The 24465-nt window shown below is 40.1% G+C and overlaps 1 protein-coding gene across 1 annotated transcript; it reads left to right on the forward strand.

Moving 5' to 3' along the window:
* Nucleotides 1-12699: 12699 nt before the first annotated feature.
* Nucleotides 12700-20504, forward strand: LOC145876144 (uncharacterized). Its single transcript, XM_082971932.1, has 2 exons — nucleotides 12700-13278; nucleotides 17003-20504. Exons 1-2 carry the CDS (start codon nucleotides 12909-12911, stop codon nucleotides 18055-18057), a joined length of 1425 nt encoding a protein of 474 aa, XP_082828058.1. The 5' UTR covers nucleotides 12700-12908; the 3' UTR covers nucleotides 18058-20504.
* Nucleotides 20505-24465: the final 3961 nt, after the last annotated feature.

Here is a 24465-nt window from a genome sequence, read left to right on the forward strand (position 1 = left end):
TGATTAATGAACAGTCCAGCAGGCATCAGCTATGTAGCCAAGTGATCATAGGGTCCAGTGAACAGCAATATATGAAACAGGGAAGCCGTTAGGTAGTCATTACTACGCTAGCCGGGAATACCTTGGATAGGATAAAGTAATCCTTCTAACCCCCCCCCCCCCCCCCCCTAAAAGATTTAGATGCACTATTGTAAAGTGGTTGTTCCACTGGATATTATAAGGTGAATGCACCAATTTGTAAGTCGCTCTGGATAAGAGCGTCTGCTAAATGACTTAAATGTAAATGTAAAAATGTGCCTGGCTCGAGGCTAACTGGTGCTAGCTTCGGGACAAGGGCGTTAGCCACTATAGCCACTCCGGTGCAAAGGTCCAGAGCTTACGGCAAGAATCCGGTGATGTAGTGGCTTCTAGTCGTCTTGGTGAAGAGTCTGGAAGGCATCAGCTGTGTAGCCGAGTGATCATAGGGTCCACTGAGCAGGCCGGGAGATGGGCCTGGCTCAAGGCTAGCTTCGAGGCTGGGCCACTCGGTAGCAGCTAGCTAGCTGTGATTATCCGGTGTAATGGTCCAGAGCTTACGGCAGGAATACGGTGATGTAGTGGAGAAAAACAGTCCGATATGCTCATGGTTGATATCGCGCTGTGCAGACTGGCAGGTATTATCCAGGCAAAAGTGGCTGGTGTCTGAGCTGAAAAGATAAAGGCCGCTAGCAGTGGCTAACAATGACTAAATAGCTAGTAGCTAATTAGCTGGTTAGCTCCTGATGGCTAGATGCTGATGGAGGTTCTAGCTATAAGGTCTAAAAAATAGCAGATCCGTATCACATTGGGTGAGGCGGGTTGCCGGAAGGTATATTTAATTTAAAAATGGAAAAAGAGACAGAAATATATATTAATATATACAAAAAAAAAAGAAAAAAACATAACATTTACAACAACCACGTCTTACTGCTACGCCATCTTGGATTACAAGATGACTCTCAGTTAAAAACCATAGGAATTAGCAAACTGAAATTATTTAGTATTTCTGTGCCCACAAAAACTGTTTTCCCAGCGTAACATAAGGAGCCACTAAATGATACATAGTTCGAGTGCATTTCAGAATAAAAAAAAAACAGTCTGACAGCAAGATCCCGTATTTAAGTTGAAGTTCATCATATGACAAGCGTAACGTTATGACTATAACTACTGTTCCCTGAAGGAGGGAAACTATGTACAACATACTATTAAATCCACACGTTATGACTATAACTACTGTTCCCTGAAGGAGGGAAACTAGGTACAACATACTATTAAATCCACACCTCGCTGGAAGCCCCGCCTTCCACAGGTGATGACCGTGAGGCTCGGATTTATTCCTTAAATTTAATACCGCACTTCACCGACCCAGGAAAGGGCGGAGACAAACAGGTGTTTTACCTCGTTTCCCTCCTTTAGGGAAGAGTAATAATAATCAAAGTTACACTCCCTTTCAGTCAGTCAACTTCGGTACAACATACTATGGGGAAATACAATCATTCCCCATGCCGACCCCTACGGATACTAAATGAAACGGCCCCTGGCAGACCACCCAGACCTGACCCCGCAAGATGCTTCAGTTGTCAATTTATTAATTGTCTTTTGTTTGAAACTCCTGTCAATGTTGAGTAAGGACGGGCACCTGATTACACATATAGAAGTAGGATTAATCTACCTGGCCTGTACACAAATGTAGGCCTATAAATGTGCCCATTTGGGGATGTCTGATAGTATTTCAACCTGGTCGAGAATAATTTTTATTTTATTAACCTCTTACATCTAGACGTTCCGCTAGCGGAACACCTGCTCCAATATCCAATGATAGGCGTGGCGCGAATTACAAATTCCTCAAAAATACAAAAACTTCAATTTTTCAAACATATGACTATTTCACAGCATTTTAAAGATAAGACTCTCCTTTATCTAACCACACTGTCCGATTTCAAAAAGGCTTTACAGCGAAAGCAAAACATTAGATTATGTCAGCAGAGTACCAAGCCAGAAATAATCAGACACCCATTTTTCAAGCTAGCATATAATGTCACAAAAACCCAGAAGACAGCTAAATGCAGCACTAACCTTTGATGATCTTCATCAGATGACACACCTAGGACATTATGTTATACAATACATGCATGTTTTGTTCAATCAAGTTCATATTTATATCAAAAAACAGCTTTTTACATTAGCATGTGACGTTCAGAACTAGCATAACTTCCGGGGAATTTGCTAACAATTTACTAAATTACTCACGATAAATGTTCACAAAAAGCATAACAATTATTTTAAGAATTATAGATACATAACTCCTCTATTCACTCGATATGTCCGATTTTAAAATAGCTTTTTGGTGAAAGCACATTTTGCAATATTGTAAGTACATAGCCCAGGCATCACGGGCTAGCTATTTAGACACCCGGCAAGTTTAGCACTCACCAATATCAGATTTACTATTATAAAAGTTTGATTACCTTTTGTTGTCTTCGTCAGAATGCACTCCCAGGACTGCTACCTCAATAACAAATGTTGGTTTGGTCCAAAATAATCCATCGTTATATCCGAATAGCGGCGTTTTGTTCGTGCGTCCCAGACACTATCCGAATGGTAAAGAAGGGTCGTGCGCATGGCGCAATTCGTGACAAAAAAAATCTAAATATTCCATTACCGTACTTCGAAGCATGTCAACCGCTGTTTAAAATCCATTTTTATGCCATTTTTCTCGTAAAAAAGCGATAATATTCCGACCGGGAATGTCCATTTAGCTAAACAGAGGAATGAAAACAAACCTTTCGGTCGACGCGGGCACGAGCCTGAGTCTCACAGTACTGTAACCAGCCACTACCCAAACGCGCTACTTTGTTTCAGCCAGAGCCTGCAAAGCCACGATTCCGCTTTTTGCCGCCTTCTGAGAACCTATGGCAGCCGTAGGAAGTGTCACGGGACAGCTAAGATCCTCACTCTTCAATAAACAGAGACAAGAAGAACGACACCTTGTCAGACAGGCCACTTCCAGCATGAAATCTTCTCAGGTTTTTGCCTGCCATATGAGTTCTGTTATACTCACAGACACCATGCAAACAGTTTTAGAAACTTTAGAGTGTTTTCTATCCAAAGCCAATAATTATATGCATATTCTAGTTACTGGGCAGGATTAGTAACCAGATTAAATCGGGTACATTTTTTATCCAGCCGTGAAAATACTGCCCCCTAGCCATAGCAGGTTAATACACGTGGGTGGTGTTTATATATGGAAAAATACACATTCGAAATTTTCAACCAATCGATTGGTAGAAACAAAATTAGACTCTTGGTTGGCCAAGATTTATTTTAGTTGGGGACAGCACTAGAAGATGATTTTGGGGCTCCCGAGTGGTGCATTTCAGTGCTTGAGGCGTCACTACAGACCCTGGTTCGAATCCTGGCTGTATCCCAACCGGCCGTGATTGGGAGTCCCATAGGGAGACGCACAATTGGCCAAGCGTCGTCCGTCATTGTAAAAAAGAATTTGTTCTTAACTGACTTGTCTAGTTAAATAAAGGTTACATTTGAAAAATATAATAAAACATAGAGCATTCAGAAAGTTCAGACCCCTTCCCCTTTTCCACATTTTGTTAAATTACAGCTTTATTCAAATGTTTAATGCCCATCCAAGAGACTGTCGACCAATCATGTTCACATTGTCATGCTGTGACACGCAGTTCCTAAAATACATGTTATAAACTAAGCTAATTGTCCCAAAATCCCTTTTAAAAAGTCAGGGTACGAGTGAGAAACCGTCAAGGCACCAACTTTGAGAAGGTTCTAAAACAAAGGTTTCAAACCAATTCATGAATGTTATTGAATCATATAAATGTTATTGAATCTAGGTATGTTTCACCCTTAATGTAATTGAATCTATGTATACAGTTGAAGTCGGAAGTTTACATACACATTAGCCAAATACATTTAAACTCAGTTTCTCACAATTCCTAACATTTAATCCGAGTGGAAATTCTTCCCTGTCTTAGGTCAAGTAGGATCACCACTTTATTTTAAGAATGTGAAATGTCAGAATAATAGTAGAGAGAATGATTTATTTTAGCTTTTATTTCGTTCATCACATTCCCAGTGGGTCAGAAGTTTACATACACTCAATTAGCATTTGGTTGTATTGCCTTTAAATTGTTTAACTTGGGTCAAACGTTTTGGGTAGCCTCCCACAAGCATCCCATAATAAGTTGGGTGAATTTTGGCCCATTCCTCCTGACAGAGTTGGTGTAACTGAGTCAGGTTTGTAGGTCTCTTTGCTCGTACACGCTTTTTCAGTTCTGCCCACAAATGTTCTATAGGATTGAGGTCAGGGCTTTGTGATGGCCATTCCAATACATTGTTGTCCTTCAGCCATTTTGCCACAACTTTGGAAGTATGCTTGGGGTCATTGTCCATATGGAAGACTCACTTGCAACCAAGCTTTAACTTCCTGACGGATGTCTTGAGATATTGCTTCAATATATCGACATACTTTTCCTTCCTCATGACGCCATCTATTTTGTGAACTGCACTAGTCCCTATTGCAGCAAAGCATCCCCACAATATGATGCTGCCACCCCTGTGCTTCACAGTTGGGATGGTGTTCTTCGGCTTGCAAGCCTCCCCCTTTTCCCTCCAAACATAACGATGGTCATTATGGCCAAACAGTTCTATTTTTGTATAATCAGACCAGATGACATTTTTTCAAAATGTACGATCTTTGTCCCCATGTGCAGTTGCAAACCGTAGTCTGGCTTTTTTTTATGGCAGTTTTGGAGCAGTGGCTTCTTCCTTGCTGAGCGGCCTTTCAGATATAGGACTTGTTTTACTTTGGATATAGATACTTTTGTACCTGTTTCCTCCAGCATCTTCACAAGGTCCTTTGCTGTTGTTCTGGGATTGATTTGCTCTTTTCGCACCAAAGAACGTTAATCTCTAGGAGACAGAACGCGTCTCTATCCTGAGCGGTATGACAGCCGCGTGGTCCCATGGTGTTTATACTTGCGTACTATTGTTTGTACAGATGAACGTGGTACCTTCAGGCGTTTGGAAATTGCTCCCAAGGATGAACCAGACTGAGGTCTTGGCTGATTTCTTTTGATATTCCCATGATGTCAAGCAAAGAGGCACCGAGTTTGAAGGTATGCCTTGAAACACATCCACAGGTACACCTCCAATTGACTCAAATGATGTCAATTAGCCTATCAGAAGCTTCTAAAGCCATGGCATAATTCTCTGGAATTCTCCAAGCTGTTTAAAGGCACAGTCAACTTAGTGTATGTAAACTTCAAACCCACTGGAATTGTGATACAGTGAATTATAAGTGAAATAATCTGTCTGTAAACAACTGTTGAAAAAATTACTTGTGTCATGCACAAAGTAGATGTCCTAACCGACTTGCCAAAATTACAGTTAGTTAACAAGAAATGTGTGGAGTGGTTGAAAAACGAGTTTTAATGACGCCAACATAAGTGTATGTAAACTTCCAATTTGACAACAATTTGACCCCCACAGCAAATCTTAACTGCCAATTATAGAATATACTATATAGCCTAGAAACCTGGTTAAACTATCATTATAACATCATGGATGGCCAGTCCTTGTATTTATAGTGTAGTCAATTCAGGGGGTAGCCCTGAGCTGGACTCAAACCTGGGTCCAGCAACTGTCAAGCCAACATCTTATAACTGTTACGCCAAGATGTCTGAACTTCTTGAAGAGGTCGCTAGGTTTTGGATTAAGGTTGATACAATAGCTTTCTCTATGAATGTGAGAGTGGTTACACTTCTTCCCCCATCCCTCAGCTGTTTACCAAACCAAGCCTCTGGGCAGCCATTTTGTTTCTGTTTAAAACCTAGGTTGCCCCTTTAAACAAGCCACACAACAATCAATCAACCAATATGCAGTTGAAACAATAACAAAGTTGTAATTCCATCACTGTCTTGGTTATAAGATGATGATGGGGCTGGAGAAATGTAACTAATTTCAAATTCATAGACAGACCTATGGATGCAAGGACTGATCATCCATGATATCAACATTATAGTTTTAATCATGTTGAGGCTATACAGTGTTGATTTACATTGTCTCTAGACATTGGAGTAAAAAAAGCTTATTTGGGGTTCTGATGGGGTACAACAGTTGAACTAAGCTCATGAGGCATGTGTTATATTCTTCAAGAATCAATGGCTATAAATAAATAATTATAAAGTCTAAATATGGATGTAGCTATTGCATATTTCCCCTTTAACACCACACATCAGTTCAACAACTGCAGAGTTTGTGCCTCTGTATTTAAGACAGTACTTACTAGTGTTAATCAGGGAACGGTTTCTCAAAACCATCTTATGGCTAAGTTCATCATTAGAACCATTGGACGCCTTAAGATGCGTTTGGGAAACCGGGCCCAGATATCCAGTTTCCTCCTCTTCTTCTTCCTCCTCCTTTTTCGATGTGACAGTGATCTCCTCCTCCTCCTCTTTCACTCCAAAAACGACATCCTCCTCTTTCTCATCCTCCTCTTCTTTTACTGTAACATCCTCCTCCTCTTTCACTCTGAACGAGTCTTCCTCTTCTTTCACTGAAACGTCTTTCTCTTCTTCTTTCACTGTAACAGCTTCACCCTCTACTTGTTTTTGTATTGTAACATCCTTCTCTTCCTCCTCCTCTTTCACAAGAGTTTCTTCCTCCGTCCAGCAGACCTCTTCTTTAGCAGGAGGAGAGTAGCTTAGTAAACTCATGGTCGGAGATGTTAGCTAGTTAGCATTAGCGACTAGCCTAGTTCTAAGATAACTTAGCAAACCAGCTAGCTGACAAACAACGTAAATATATAATTAAATGGGCCAACAAGTACATACGACATAAGTGTGTTTAATACACAGCGACTAATATACACCAAACCAGTGTAAAGAGCGTGAATGTTGTAGCTATGTTTGCTAGAAAGCTACGGAGGTGTCTGACTAGCTGTTGTTGTTGAAGGAGCGTCCCGTCCACTAGATTATACGTCACACTGGCAGCATCGCCTGAACCTAAAAGACGCACATCGCCATCTGCTGACTGGACTGGGCAACGCAGTTGAGGAACCAAACGTTTATTTTTCATTTATTTCAGAAAAGTTTAATATTATATTAAGTCGTTCAAAGAGAAGCATGTGTTGATTGATTCGTGTTTAATGAGTGAGAATTTAAAACAAACTTTACACCCACTACATATTTTCATTGAACCATACTTCTGACATGGATCATTTTGACCCCAGAGGCATATCTTTTATCATAGCCAAAATGTGGTTTATTCAATTCTTCCAATTTTTCATGACTTTGTCAATCAACTGGTTGTTAATAAATCTAAATCATGGTTTAGTGTTTCTGTATCAATATGGACTTTTAACAAATTCAAATCCTTTGGAGTCATTTTGACCCCAGACAAAAGCACCTTTGATAAATAGGATGTTAATTTCAAATAAAAATCACATTTTATTGGTCACATACACTTGGTAAGCAGATATTATTGCGGGTGTATTGAAATGCTTGTGTTTCTAACTCCAACAGTGCAGTAATATCTAACAAGTAATATTTAACAATTTCACAACATATACCCAATACACACATATCTAAGTATTTGAATCTAAGTTTCTCTGTAGACATGATCCATCCCACCAGAGGGTGGAGGGGCACCTGTATCAGTGTTTTTGACCAGATAGACAACTGCAGACACACAGTATAGTGCCTCCCATTTACTCTCCTAAGATTGGACTTTTCTATACCACGTATCACGTGACTGTGTACAAAACTGCCAATGGTAGAAAACTCTGCCAGCGGTTTACAATGCATTCGTAAAGTATTCAGACCCCTTCACTTTTCCACATTTTGTTACATTACAGCCTTATTCTAAAATTTAATAATTTTTTCCCCTCATCAATCTACACACAATACCCCATAATGACAAACCAAAAACAGTTTTTTTTAAAAAACATTTTTTCAAATGTATTTACTTGAGTATTCAGACCCTTTGCTATGAGACTCAGAATTGAGCTCAGATGCATCCTGTTTCCATTGATTATCCTTGAGATGTTTCTACAACTTGATTGGAGTCCACCTGCGGTAAATTCAATTGATTAGACATGATTTGGAAAGGCACACACCTGTCTATGTAAGGTCCCACAGTTTACAGTGCATGTCAGAGCAAAAACCAAGCCATGAGGTCAAAGGAATTGTCCATAGAGCTCTGAGACAGGATTGTGTCGAGAAACAGATCTGGGGAAAGGAGCCAAAAACTTTCTTCAGCATTGAAGGTCCCCAAGAACACAGTTGCCTCCATCATTCTTAAATGGAAGAAGTTTGGAACCACCAAGACTCTTCCTAGAGCTGGCTGCCTGGCCAAACTGAGCAATCTGGGGAGAAGGGTCTTGGTCAAGGAGGTGAACAAGAACCCGATGTTCACTCTGACAGAGCTCCAGAGTTACTCTCTGGAGAAGGGAGAACCTTCGAGAAGGACAACCATCTCTGCAGCACTCCACCAATCAGGCCTTTATGTATCAATGATTCAATTGTCAAAATGTATTTCAATGGACAATTCAGTGAACTGTTCTGTGAAAGGTGTTGGCTAGAGATGACATGCAGGAGCTTGCAGGGATTTGTAGTCTTGCATGTCGTCTACTTTGATGCCAATTAGCATTTTAGATTCCAAGAGTAAAGAGACACAAATATATTGATAAAGTATTTGTATTTATTATGGATTCCCATTAGTTCCTGCCAAGTTAGGTCAGGGAGCGTGCCAGCCTGCCTGAACCGCCCCTGAATTAACAGGTATAAATGATGGATTATGAACTAACAGGTATAAATGATGGGTTATGAATTAACAGGTATAAATGATGGGTTATGAATTAACAGGTATAAATGATGGGTTATGAATTAACAGGTATAAATGATGGGTTATGAATTAACAGGTATAAATGATGGGTTATAAATGATGGGTTATGAATTAACAGGTATAAATGATGGGTTATGAATTAACAGGTATAAATGATGGGTTATGAACTAACAGGTATAAATGATGGGTTATGAATTAACAGGTATAAATGATGGGTTATGAATTAACAGGTATAAATGATGGGTTATGAATTAACAGGTATAAATGATGGGTTATGAATTAACACATCCCCTGCGAGCCCAGGCATTTCAATACATTCAGGATTTCTTACAGTCCATGTGCAATGTATATGGTTATCTCTGTCTCTCTCTCCATCTCTTCTTTAACAAGCAGCCATGTTGTTGTCATTCCACTAGGGACCTGTTTTCAGCATTTTAAGTCTCCAGTCAATAACCAGTGCACTGGGATTATCCCTCTACACCCTTTACACATGTACTGCACTGGGATTATCCCTCAACACCCTTTACACATGTACTGCACTGGGATTATCCCTCTACACCCTTTACACATGTACTGTACTGGGATTATCCCTCAACACCCTTTACACATGTACTGCACTGGAAATATCCCTCTACACCCTTTACACATGTACTGCACTGGAATTATCCCTCAACACCCTTTACACATGTACTGCACTGGAAATATCCCTCTACACCCTTTACACATGTACTGCACTGGAATTATCCCTCAATACCCTTTACACATGTACTGCACTGGAATTATCCCTCAACACCCTTTACACATGTACTGCACTGGGATTATCCCTTTACACATGTACTGCACTGGAATTATCCCTCTACACCCTTTACACATGTACTGCACTGGAATTATCCCTCAACACCCTTTACACATGTACTGCACTGGGATTATCCCTCTACACCCTTTACACATGTACTGCACTGGAATTATCCCTCTACACCCTTTACACATGTACTGCACTGGAATTATCTCTCTATACATGTACTGCACTCAGGGTACAATTACATGAAATTTTCTCAAGAGCAATTCCTGAGGGGGACACCAAAAGTAGTGCTGTAACACATAGCCTACATTGTAATATGGTAAATGTATATTGAGGAACCAAAGAAATAAGGTGTTTGCCGTACTCCTAACTACCGGTACCCAAAACTACACAACTAATCACAACAGCAATACCATTGCCTTTAACAAATCTTAGTTCAGTCACCAGTTTAAGTTGAGAGTGGGGGTATCCATGGCATTTTCCAATTATGTTCCTATTTTACTAGTCCAAAAAATTGAGAACCTTTCATAATGTTGCCAAACAAAGACTCAACAAACTTACCTGAGACTCCCTGTCTCTGCCAGTCTGTCCCTGCATATCTGTCCCCAACTCTGCTGTCTGTGTGCCATCTGTTGCCTGCTCTGCCTAATGACATCATTGTGAAACATTTCCATTAGAATTTCATTTCTTTCTTATGAACTTTTTATCAACTAGTCTTTGAGATATTAGGCTACTAGGGTTCTTACTATGCGTTTTGGTTTATTGAAAAATACTCTGATGTCCGTCTTTTATTTTTCTGCCATTTTTCTACCTGGCTGGCTGGCTACACACACACACAGTGTGTAGGTTATTTACAGTAGGAGATGGGCTTCTATCATCTTCTATCATTCTATTTGGGCTTCGATCTAAAAGGTAGATAGCAAATGTGAAACGGATTGCAGTGACAAGAGTTGACAGCTGTATGAGTTCACCATTTACACAACATATGCTGCAACCTTTTGTAATTTTAATAGTTTGTTTCATATTTGCTGGCTTCCAACAATAGCTGAATTTGCAAAGCAAGCGAGCACCAATTCAGTTTCAGTGGTGTTTGCTATAATCTTTGCTACCCGGGTTAAATAAAGGTGAAGTAAAATAAATAAATAAAAGTTCCCTTGCGACAATTTAGCTTTTGCAACGAGACCATTAAATATAGTTAAGACAATGGTAGAAGAGAGTGTAGTTCAGTTAAGTTTAAACTTCAGTTTATCGCTAACCTTATCACAGGGACTTCGAAGCACTAACTTACATCATCTGCATGCTGATCTTGGAATAAATTGACGATAGCAAAGATTCCATCTTTGACGACGCCACATAAATGGAATAGGTACTAGCTAGCTTAATAGTTAATATTTGCGCACTAGCTCTGCATATTCAGCTAGTGTGTGTGCGCGATTGACTGGATGAACCTCACGTCAGTTACGTGCATTGAGTGCCTTTCAGACAGTAGACACGACCCCTCTGTTACCTTGCCAACTAAGGAACTGGCAGTGGATCAAACCATTGTGAGGCAAAGGGTGGGGGGTCGCAATCTTTTGAAACTTAAAAATGCGCTATTAAGTGTCTATAATCAGCACAATTGCTTTCATTGCGTATTATTAATATTATTTAAATTACATAGTTATGTTTCAGTGATATATTGGGGGGACAAATCATATTTTTCCCAGGATGGGGGAGTCGTGTCCCCCCCGTCCCCCCCCCTGGGATTTCCGCCCCTGACTGCACTGGAATTATCCCTCTTCAGTTAGAAGCACTCCCTTTAAGAGTGTGCTCCTAATCTCAGCTCGTTGCCTGTATAAAAGACACCTGGGAGCCAGAAATCTTTCTGATTGAGAGGGGGTCAAATACTTATTTCCCTCACTAAAATGCAAATAATTTTATAACATTTTTGACATGCATTTTTCTGGATTTTTTTGTTGTTATTCTGTCTCTCACTGTTCAAATAAACCTACTATTAAATTATAGACTGATCATTTCTTTGTAAGTGGGAAAATGTACAAAATCAGCAGGGGATCAAATACTTTTTTCCCCCACTGTACATCTACATGATGTATTGTTACACCATGTAGGAGCAGTATAGACCTAGTCTGTTCATTATATACTACATGATGTATTGTTACACCAAAATAAGGGAAATTATATTATTTTATACTAATACAATTGCTCAGAGAAAGAGATTTAGTTTAACATGTAATTCTCAAAATGTAGGGGTCTGAATTATTGCTACCCATGTTTTCAATACTCCAGCACCCTCCCCTTGGGAGGATAACGACACTGAAATGTTTTATGAGATTAGAGAACACATTGGGTGGGATCTTAGACCATTCCTCCATACAGAATCTCTCCAGGTCTTTGATTTATTTAGTCTGTCTTATGGACTGCCCTGTTCAATTCAAACCATAAGTTTTCAATGGAGTTCAAGTCCGAAGACTGAGATGGCCACTGAAAATGTTGATTTTGTGCCCAATTAACCATTTCTTTGTGGATGTTGATGTGTCTTGCTGGAAGATCCACTTATGGCCAAGTTTCAGCCTCCTAGCAGAGAGGTAACCAGGTTTTGGGCTAAAATATCCTGGTAGTGGGTAAAGTTTATTTATTTATTTTATACAGTAATTTTTGCTCATCTTTATCAAGGATATCAATAACTAGGTGCTTATTTTGATATCTAGTTATTTGACCGAATCAGAAATACAGATGTGGAGTAGATGTAGAGTTTGTTTTAAATTCTCAGAAAAAATCTGAACTAATCAAACAATACTTGTTGCTCTTTGTACGTGTTGATGTAATATTCATATTTAATGGAGAGAAAAAACGTTTTCCTAAACTGCTTTATAATATTATAATTCAATGAAGAATAAAAATAGTTTTCCCTCCTCAACTGCGTTTCCTCCCTCCAGACAGCAGATGGCGATATGTGTCTTTCAGGAGATGTTTCTAGTGTGACGTATAATCTAGTGGACGGAACGCTTCTTCAACAACTGCAGCCACCTCGGTAGCTCGCTAGCTGACAAAGTCTGAACATTCAAGTTCTTAAGACAATTTCGTGGTTTAATTGCCACTGTGATTTAAACATAGTACTCCATTTTATGTAATATTTACGTTGTAAGTCAGCTAGCTGGCTGGTTAAGTTAGCACTAGTCTAGTCGCTAATGCTAACTAGCTATTATCCCCGACCATGAGTTCACTAAGCTACTCTCCTCCTGTTAAAGAAGAGGAGGTCTGTTGGACGGAAAAAGACGCTCTCGTGAAAGAGGAGGAGGAAGAGGAGGCTGTTACAATACAAAAACAAGTAGAGGGTGAGGCTGTTACAGTGAAAGAAGAAGAGAAAGACGTTTCAGTGAAAGAAGAGGAAGCGTTCAGAGTGAAAGAGGAGGAGGATGTTACTGTGAAAGAAGAGGAGGAAGATGCAGTTTTTGGAGTGGAGGATGAAGTGAAAGAAGATGAAGACGTTTTTGGAATGAAGGATGAAGAGGGGGAGATTACTGTCACATTAGAGGATGACGAAGAAGAGAAGACTGGAGAACTGATTAACACCAGTAAATACAGTGAGTACTATCTAATAAAACAGGGACATTGATCTGATTAACACCAGTAAATACAGTGAGTACTATCTTATAAAACAGGGACATTGATCTGATTAACACCAGTAAATACAGTGAGTACTATCTAATAAAATAGGGACATTGATCTGGTTAACACCAGTAAATACAGTGAGTACTATCTAATAAAACAGGGACATTGATCTGATTAACACCAGTAAATACAGTGAGTACTATCTAATAAAACAGGGACATTGATCTGATTAACACCAGTAAATACAGTGAGTACTATCTAATAAAACAGGGACATTGATCTGATTAACACCAGTAAATACAGTGAGAACTATCTAATAAAACAGGGACATTGATCTGATTAACACCAGTAAATACAGTGAGTACTATCTTATAAAACAGGGACACAAACTCTGCAGTTGTTGAACTAATGTGTGATTTTTAAAAGGGCATTCTACACTTGAATATGTTTTTGTACTGTCAGAATTGTCCATGAAGTCCTACATTGATTTTTTAAAAACTTTTCCTGTTGAAAAGTGATAAATACAGTGAAGTATAAACACACTAAAGTGAAACAAATAAATGTTTTGAGCAAAATAGTTTTTTTAGACAACTGCAAACTAGAAGGGGTGAGTGATGTCATAGTAAGGCCTTCAAGGAGTTGGCTTGATGGGAAGTCGTGATGTCATCCAATAGGAGGCTGATCTTCATGTGAATATTCATTATTCTTTTTAAAATCCTTCCTGTTCTGTCAAGTATGTTGTTGATCATTGCTAGAAAGCCGTTTTCAAGTCTTGCATTGACTTTCAAGATGATTTAAGTCCAAACTGTAACTAGGCCACTCAGGAACATTCAATGTCATCTTGGTAAGCTCCTCCAGTGTAGATTTGGCCTTGTGGTTTAGGTTATTGTCCTGTTAGGACAGTTTTTTGTATTCAGATCTCTGAAATGCTCTCTACCTACGTAACATTTAGTGTCTCCTTATGTTACGGTGGGAAAACAGTTTTTATGGGCACAGAAATCCTAAATCATTTCAGAGTTTGCAAATCCAATGGTTCTAACCGAGTGTCACCTTAACTTTATTGACACCCAAATGGATACTGTCATTAACGCGGTTCTTGATCTGAATCTGAATCCTACAGTAGGTCTATGTTGTTGTTAGGTGAAGTTATGGGTCCTACAGTAGGTCTATGTTGTTGTTAGGTGAAGTTATGGTTCCTACAGTAGGTCTATGTTGTTGTTAGGTGAAGTTATGGGTCCTACAGTAGGTCTATGTTATTGTTAGGTGAAGTTATGGGTCCTACAGTAGGTCTATGTTGTTGTTAGGTGAAGTTATGGGTTCTACAGTAGGTCTATGTTATTGTTAGGTGAAGTTATGGGTCCTACAGTAGGTCTATGTTGTTGTTAGGTTAAGTTATGGGTCCTACAGTAGGTCTATGTTGTTGTTAGGTGAAGTTATGGGTCCTACAGTAGGTCTATGTTATTGTTAGGTGAAGTTATGGATCCTACAGTAGGTCTATGTTATTGTTAGGTGAAGTTATGGGTCCTACAGTAGGTCTATGTTGTTGTTAGGTGAAGTTATGGGTCCTACAGTAGGTCTATGTTGTTGTTAGAAGTTATGGGTCCTACAGTAGGTCTATGTTGTTGTTAGGTGAAGTTATGGGTCCTACAGTAGGTCTATATTGTTAGGTTAAGTTATGGGTCCTACAGTAGGTCTATGTTATTGTTAGGTGTAGTTATGGGTCCTACAGTAGGTCTATGTTATTGTTAGGTGTAGTTATGGGTCCTACAGTAGGTCTATGTTGTTGTTAGGTGAAGTTATGGGTCCTACAGTAGGTCTATATTGTTAGGTTAAGTTATGGGTCCTACAGTAGGTCTATGTTATTGTTAGGTGTAGTTATGGGTCCTACAGTAGGTCTATGTTATTGTTAGGTGAAGTTATGGATCCTACAGTAGGTTATTGTTAGGTGAAGTTATGTTAAACACTTAGTGGACAAACCCTCATTGTCAGGCTGATGGCAAAGCTAGCCAAATAGCATTTGAAGTGTTAAGTATAAAGCAGTTGATTTGCAACAATAACACAAACATTATTTTTTTACATTTTAGTCATTTAGCAGACGCTCTTATCTAGAGCGACTTAAAGTAGTGAATGCATACATTTCATACATTTTTTTATTTTTGTACTGGCCTTCAGTGGGAATCGAACCCACAACCCTGGCGTTGCAAACACCATGCTCTACCAACTGAGCCACAGGGAAGACTATTATATTATATTAAACAGGAGATTCAAACGAGCCTTACAGTTATAATCCAAAGTAGTGTGAAATGCACTCATAAGCAACCTGTAAATGGAGGCTATTTTTGCTGTCAGCCTCTGAGAACTCCCCTGGGTTTTCCCCACGGTGGTGAATTAGTGAATAGACACAGAGCTTAATGTGAGTTTCCTTGAGTAGCACTCCTGATCTTGTCCTGATAGTGCGCTGTAATATTCAGAATACATTGTGAAAAACTAAAATCTTTGCGCACTATTTTTTGCTCCAGGCAGATATACTACATCCATAACTAGTGGTTTCCTCATTACCAGATATACTACATCCATAACTAGTGGTTTCCTCATTAGCAGATATACTACATCCATAACTAGTGGTTTCCTCATTAGCAGATATACTACATCCATAACTAGTGGTTTCCTCATTACCAGATATACTACATCCATAACTAGTGGTTTCCTCATTACCAGATATACTACATCCATAACTAGTGGTTTCCTCATTACCAGATACACTACATCCATAACTAGTGGTTTCCTCATTAGCAGATATACTACATCCATAACTAGTGGTTTCCTCATTAGCAGATATAGTACATCCATAACTAGTGGTTTCCTCATTACCAGATATACTACATCCATAACTAGTGGTTTCCTCATTACCAGATATACTACATCCATAACTAGTGGTTTCCTCATTACCAGATATACTACATCCATAACTAGTGGTTTCCTCATTACCAGATATACTACATCCATAACTAGTGGTTTCCTCATTACCAGATATACTACATCCATAACTAGTGGTTTCCTCATTACCAGATATACTACATCCATAACTAGTGGTTTCCTCATTACCAGATACACTACATCCATAACTAGTGGTTTCCTCATTACCAGATATACTACATCCATAACTAGTGGTTTCCTCATTACCAGATATACTACATCCATAACTAGTGGTTTCCTCATTACCAGATATACTACATCCATAACTAGTGGTTTCCTCATTACCAGATATACTACATCCATAACTAGTGGTTTCCTCATTACCAGATATACTACATCCATAACAAGTGGTTTCCTCATTAGCAGGGAGGAGTTTCTGCAACCAAATTGTGTGTGCATTGCCCTCGTGCTGCAATTTTAGCAAACACAGAAAGGGGCAGAATATTGGAGACCAAAAGTCGTCTGGCACACTGCTTAGAGTTTCAACAACATGAATAACTTATTTCTAGCCTACAATCATCGATGTTACTACTAATGTGAAAACAAGACAAAATATGACTATTCTTGCTCATTTTAAGACAAATGTCAAGTAATCATTACATTCATTACAGATGTCAATTGTTGTCCAACATCATGGCTACGCTGTTGGCATCACCTTTTACAGTGGATTACCGCTGTTGTGGGCCTTTAATCATCTGTCTGACTTTGTTGTTCACACAGGAGAGATACTGAACTATCGTGGGTCCTCTGGGGAGCCTCAACAACCTCATGATGCTGAAGAGGCAGAGAAGAGTTGCTCCAGATCAGAACACCTCAATAAACACCTGCAGACATCCACAGGGAAGAGAACTCACTGCTGCTCTGACTGTGGGAAGAGATTCACCTCATCAGGCATTAAAATTCATCAGAAAATCCACACAGGGGAGAAACGTTATAGCTGTGATCAATGTGGGAAGAGTTTTTGTCAATCTGGACAGCTGACAGTGCACCAGAGAACACACACAGGAGAGAAATCTTATAGCTGTCATCAATGTGGGAAGCGTTTTTGTCAATCTGGACAGCTGACAGTGCACCAGAGAACACACACAGGAGAGAAACCTTATAGCTGTCATCAATGTGGGAAGAGTTTTACTACATCTAGCCATATGACACGACACCAGAGAACACACACTGGAGAGAAATCTTATAGCTGTGATCAATGTGGGAAGAGTTTTACAACATCTGGCCATCTGACTAAACACCAGAGAACACACACAGGAGAGAAACCTTATAGCTGTGATCAATGTGGGAGGAGTTTTACTACATCTGGCCATCTGACACTACACCAGAGAATACACACAGGAGAGAAACCTTATTGCTGTGATCAATGTGGGAAACGTTTTTGTCAATCTGGACAGCTGACAGTGCACCAGAGAACACACACAGGAGAGAAACCTTATAGCTGTCATCAATGTGGGAAGAGTTTTACTACATCTTGCCATCTGACACGACACCAGAGAATACACACTGGAGAGAAATATTATAGCTGTGATCAATGTGGGAAGAGTTTTACAACATCTGGCTCTCTGACTGTACACCAGAGAATACACACAGGAGAGAAATCTTATAGCTGTGATCAATGTGGGAAGAGTTTTATAACATCTGGCTCTCTGACTGTACACCAGAGAACACACACAGGAGAGAAACCTTATAGCTGTGGTCAATGTAACAAGAGATTCACCGATAAAAGACATCTGAACAAACATCAGAAAATACATGAAGGAGTTATTTCATGATATCAATGATATAATGTCACAATGTAGAATGTTTTAACATTGTAGTAGGAGTATTTTAGTGATGTCACAATGTAGAACCCTAAATGTTTGTCCCCTGTTCTATTGATTTCAACATGATATGGATATTAGCCTCAGGGGGGAAATCCAGGCTCTGAATTGAAAGAGTACAATTTATGTGATTTAACAAAAAGTGACTAACAAAAAAAGAGCTGTGTTACACTTACCACGTTGGCGACCCACTTGAATCAAAATGCAACACTTCAAAATGTAGCTAGCTGTTTTCTACATGTTGTCCTCTAACCAGTGATGTACACATTATTCCCAGATTCCGTGTGGTTTTTGAGCTGTTAGTTTTAACAGGACGTGCAACTTCATCTCCCTTCTGTCACACAATTGATCATTCCTTTTTTAGTACAATTGATCTCATCGTGATATCGATGAGTGATGACAAATAAGTGTTGTGTTCCTTTGTTTAGTGACCCCGACATTTAAATGTATCACTCCAAAATGTAGCTGACTGTCTTCTGCAGGTTGTCCTCTAACCAGTGAGGTAAAATATATCTCCCATTTCCATGTGTGTTTTTTAGATGTGTTAGTTTCAACAGCACGTAGAACCTGATTTCCCCCCTAATTGATATCAGTGATTTATTGCTACTTGTCAAAACAACAGTGTTTTGGTGCTTGTGCAGTTTATAAGGAGCTTGGTTTAAAAAAAAACAAGTAATATGATTATTGTGGCAGATGTTTGTGTATATAGCACATTTTATGTTTAGGTTTTCAATTCATCCCAAACTGTTTCTGCATGTTGGTTATTGATTTAGACACGTTAAAACTGTGTTTTGACATTGGGGATATCCCACCTAGCAAAATATAATATAAAATAATAATATGTTTCCTCTTGAAGTCAGACATGTCTGTGATAAGGACGACTTGGTTGCTGATTGTCTCAAGGTGGGCAGTCAAAAACATTTGTGTTTTGCGTTTAGCCAGTGCGTTGCCATGGATAACAATTTATTTTGACTGGACTTTTTTCCATATTGGAGATGAGTTTTGTTTGAGTTCTAGAGTTCTGATTCTTAGGAAGAATTTTATATTGTAGAAGGTGAAGCATTGTAGTTGATTATAATGTGGAGTGGAAGTTGTTTTCTGTTGGTGGTGAGCAAACTTGTCCAACAAAAATATAGGACATATTTGTTGTCTTAAGGGTGAAGGTGTTACAGGCTTTGGTTTTTCCATTTATGTTTTGAGGTTGGACTTTAGCACGTCTAGCTCGTTAGCACGTCTAGCTCGTTAGCTCGTTAGCACGTCTAGCTCGTTAGCACGTCTAGCTCGTTAGCTCGTTAGCACGTCTAGCTCGTTAGCCCGTCTAGCTCGTTAGCACGTCTAGCTCGTTAGCCCGTCTAGCTCGTCAGCACATATACCTCGTCAGCTCGTCTAGCTCGTTAGCACGTCTAGCTCGTTAGCCCGTCTAGCTCGTTAGCACGTAGGACGCACTGATTGGTGTCACCTCGTTAGTCAGTATGTGTTACACCTGTGCTGGCTTGTCCATCTCGTTAGTGGGAAGGTGTTTCACCTGAGCTGGTCCAGGTTCTATTTAAGAGTGTCTGGCCCAGTGCTCCAGTTGTCTTGATACATGTGGAGAGTCAACACCTTTAGTTGCTCCACTTCCTGTCTTTAAGTTTGGTGTGGGTTTTTCTTTTGTGGACACTGAGAGCAAAACTGCAAGATTATGTTATAATACTTTTATTGCATCAAATGGTTGTTTTATGCAACAGAATAGAGGGTTCTTATAACTATTGTGTCTGTGTTCTACTGAGGATGGGCCTCTGGGAGAAAACACTGACAGGAGATTTACAATGTCTTTTGGGTGATAAAACCTAAAGAGACTGCATTCCAGAACATGAGTTAATGTTTCTGTTCTATATGGTACCAGGGAGAGATGACCTCAGGGCCAGACCCTGGTCTCTACACAAAGAGTACTGTTTTTACAGCAGATACTGTCTGCTGAGAATTATAAGTATCTTTCATACAAATCTTAACCTTGTGACCCGTTCTATACATCTGTTGTTGGTCATGTAGGTTGAAAGGGGTGCATCTTGGCTTTAAAAGACCTTTGTACTTTTGTCTCATGGCTCTTAACGAATCATCTGGGGGTGATTCATCTCTCAACGAATCATCTGGGGGTGGTTCATCTCTCAACGAATCATCTGGGGGTGATTCATCTCTCAACGAATCATCTGGGGGTGATTCATCTCTCAACGAATCATCTGGGGGTGATTCATCTCTCAATGAATCATCTGGGGGTGATTCATCTCACAATGAATCATCTGGGGGTGATTCGTCTACCAGCCATCATTATCGTAGAACACTCAATCGATTCACTTTGTATGTGTGTGTTGTATTGACCTGCTGCCTTATAAGTGAATAAAGATTTAGTTTTAGAGTAACTCTGACTTGTGTGATAAGTTTGTCTCCTCATTTGATATTAAAGAAATTAACCACCACATTTGGCGATGGGGATGTGAATCTTCACTTGGTGACCGCTCCTGATGACCTGGGTAAAGGGTGCAGCAGGGATCCCTCTAACTTGGGATCTCAGGGAGACCACACTTCAGGAACAGAACAAATGTTCTGAGAGGCAGCGAGCTGAGTGGATACCACATCTCCAACCTAGTTTAAAAAAGAAAGAGGTGAGCGAAGCACGCAAAGTGGAGTTTTTAGAAAATCCTCGTAGGCTCTGAGTGTGTATTCCTGTGTGGAAGTGTAAACAGGGCCCAGTCAGTAGGCTCTGAGTGTGTATTCCTGTGTGGAGGTGTAAACAGGGCCCAGTCAGTAGGCTCTGAGTGTGTATTCCTGTGTAGAGGTGTAAACAGGGCCCAGTCAGTAGGCTCTGAGTGTGTATTCCTGTGTGGAGGTGTAAACAGGGCCCAGTCAGTAGGCTCTGAGTGTGTATTCCTGTGTGGAGGTGTAAACAGGGCCCAGTCAGTAGGCTCTGAGTGTGTATTCCTGTGTAGAGGTGTAAACAGGGCCCAGTCAGGAGGCTCTGAGTGTGTATTCCTGTGTGGAGGTGTAAACAGGGCCCAGTCAGTAGGCTCTGAGTGTGTATTCCTGTGTAGAGGTGTAAACAGGGCCCAGTCAGTAGGCTCTGAGAGTGTATTCCTGTGTGGAGGTGTAAACAGGGCCCAGTCAGTAGGCTCTGAGTGTGTATTCCTGTGTGGAGGTGTAAACAGGGCCCAGTCAGTAGGCTCTGAGTGTGTATTCCTGTGTGGAGGTGTAAACAGGGCCCAGTCAGGAGGCTCTGAGTGTGTATTCCTGTGTGGAGGTGTAAACAGGGCCCAGTCAGTAGGCTCTGAGTGTGTATTCCTGTGTGAGGGGGCACCTTGGAGGCGTAAACAGGGCCGAGTCAGTGGAGGATGATCTGAGAGTCAGTCGACTCAGACACCTATCATTGGTCGGTTGCGGGCGACCTAGAGCTGTCCTGACACTGAATTGATCACAGTGGGGATTGGTCTGTAGGGGTGAGGGGCCAGGGTGACTGTGGGTTCTGTGTGAAACACGGTACCTGGTGAAACTCTATTGGAAGAAGGACCTCATTCTGAAAAGTGTCTGTGTGACTCTCAGAAGTGGTGAATTCCAATGATTTTAAACGTGCTGCCAGGTATGCCCTGGGTTCGGTCATTTAGCGTTAAATATCTAGAATCTGTGTGAACGAGATGACAACTAGAATCTGTGTGAACGAGATGACAACTAGAATCTGTGTGAACGAGATGACAACTAGAATCTGTGTGAACGAGATGACAACTAGAATCTGTGTGAACGAGATGACAACTAGAATCTGTGTGAACGAGATGACAACTAGAATCTGTGTGAACGAGATGACAACTAGAATCTGTGTGAACGAGATGACAACTAGAATCTGTGTGAACGAGATGACAACTAGAATCTGTGTGAACTAGATGACAACTAGAATCTGTGTTTACTAGTTAAGACCATTTATGATATAGTACAAGATAGTAAGGTGCACCTGTAATTGTTTTAAACATGTAATTATTTTAAACCTGGACCCCATTTCATATTTTCTGATATGAGAGTTGTGTGACTGTGATATGAGAGTTGTGTGACTGTGGTATGAGAGTTGTGTGACTGTGGTATGAGAGTTGTGTGACTGAGTCATAATCTGATGTTTGGATAGTAACAGAGATCTATAGTTCCTCCTAGAGATCTATAGTTCCTCCTAGAGATCTATAGTTCCTCCTAGAGATCTATAGTTCCTCCTAGAGGTCTATAGTTCCTCCTAGAGATCTATAGTTCCTCCTAGATATCTATAGTTCCTCCTAGAGATCTATAGTTCCTCCTAGAGATCTATAGTTCCTCCTCTATAGTTCCTCCTAGAGATCTATAGTTCCTTTAGAGATCTGTAATTCCTCACAGAGATCTATAGTTCCTCCTAGAGATCTATAGTTCCTCCTAGAGATCTATAGTTCCTCCTAGAGATCTATAGTTCCTCCTAGAGATCTATAGTTCCTCCTAGAGATCTATAGTTCCTCCTAGAGATCTATAGTTCCTCCTAGAGGTCTATAGTTCCTCCTAGAGGTCTATAGTTCCTCCTAGAGGTCTATAGTTCCTCCTAGAGGTCTATAGTTCCTCCTAGAGATCTATAGTTCCTCCTAGAGATCTATAGTTCCTCCTAGAGATCTATAGTTCCTCCTAGAGATCTATAGTTCCTCCTAGAGATCTATAGTTCCTCCTAGAGGTCTATAGTTCCTCCTAGAGGTCTATAGTTCCTCCTAGAGGTCTATAGTTCCTCCTAGAGGTCTATAGTTCCTCCTAGAGGTCTATAGTTCCTCCTAGAGATCTATAGTTCCTCCTAGAGGTCTATAGTTCCTCCTAGAGATCTATAGTTCCTCCTAGAGGTCTATAGTTCCTCCTAGAGGTCTATAGTTCCTCCTAGAGGTCTATAGTTCCTCCTAGAGGGCTATAGTTCCTCCTAGAGGTCTATAGTTCCTCCTAGAGATCTGTAGTTCCTCACAGAGGTCTATAGTTCCTCCTAGAGATCTATAGTTCCTCCTAGAGATCTATAGTTCCTCATATAGAAATATGCTTAATCAGATGATTGACATGTGGATAATAAGCTTTATTATAACGTTATCTTGGGGTTCCGTTCCTTCACTGCCCATCATAGAAGATCACGGGGTGGTATTGAGAGGGGGATGATATTTTAGAAAGCAGAGGAAGGTCTATAGTTCCTGGGAGGCTTGATTTTGCCGTGGTCTCTGGGAGGTTAGAGAACCGTTGAGGATCCCATGGTCATTGTCTGGGAAACTAAAGTTTATTTTTTGTTCTGCTGGGAGGATGTTTGGAGAGCTGCTTCGTTGCTATGGAGAGTCCCTGAAAAAACAAATGGAATGGTTGTCGTGACTACCTGAGAATTTCTTACGTTTTATATGGATTCTGTGAATATATGAAAATATGATGAATTGTATGTGTGTATAATGATTACTAGCGATTTGATGAAGTAATACTGGGAATATAATTTAAACAACCCATATGTAGACGAACGTAGGCTTTGAGTTGGTATCTTTAATGGATCATTTGATAAAGATGAGGTTTAAGCATTATTAAACTGTCTACAAAGTCTGAGCAGTTGTCTCAGAAACTGATGGGAGTGTGTCCACTTTAGGGTAAGTTACCCTAACAATGTAACTATAAAACGCTTATTGGATTTTCTCCGTCCGGGTACTATATTTCAAATACATGTAAATCTACATTTGAAATGGGGGGGGGGGGGGTTCTTCCTGGTATGAGAGGAGTTGGGGGGGAGTTTAGTTAGTTAGTTAGTTAGTTAACGAAGCTAACATTAGCTAGTTCATTATCACAAAAGTGAGAACTGCTCTAGATTGGAAACTTACGTTAATGAGTGTAAAGCCATATTGTCTTCATGGAAACGATATACAATATATGGGAAAGAATATAGTTGAGGAAATAATCCAAACCTAGTTGTGCCTAGTTAGGACATAACGTTAGCTAGCTAGCTAACGGTACTGTACTGTAGCTCATACAACGCCGACGGTCAAACCCGGCTTTCTAATATTTACGTTCATTAACTATAGTAACGTTATGGAAGATATTCACAGAAAACTATTATTAGTATGTTATATTATTATAATACATTATTTCGAGACATATTCAGAGCCAAACATCAACCCAACTTAACCTTTTTAACTGTTGTCGCATCCAAACTTGTCACCATCGTTTTCAGTTGTAATTGCGAAGTTCCCGGAAGAAGTCCAGCAACAACGGAGGTTCCTCGATGAACCCACCTTCTAACAAGTTCTTTGAAGAACCTTTTGGGGCTGTTTTTCATTGACCAAGAACCCTACGGTTCTTAGGGGATCTGAGAACAACTCC

Source organism: Salmo salar, unplaced genomic scaffold, assembly GCF_965601325.2.
Source record: "Salmo salar unplaced genomic scaffold, fSalSal1 ptg000465l, whole genome shotgun sequence".
NCBI lineage: Eukaryota > Metazoa > Chordata > Actinopteri > Salmoniformes > Salmonidae > Salmo > Salmo salar.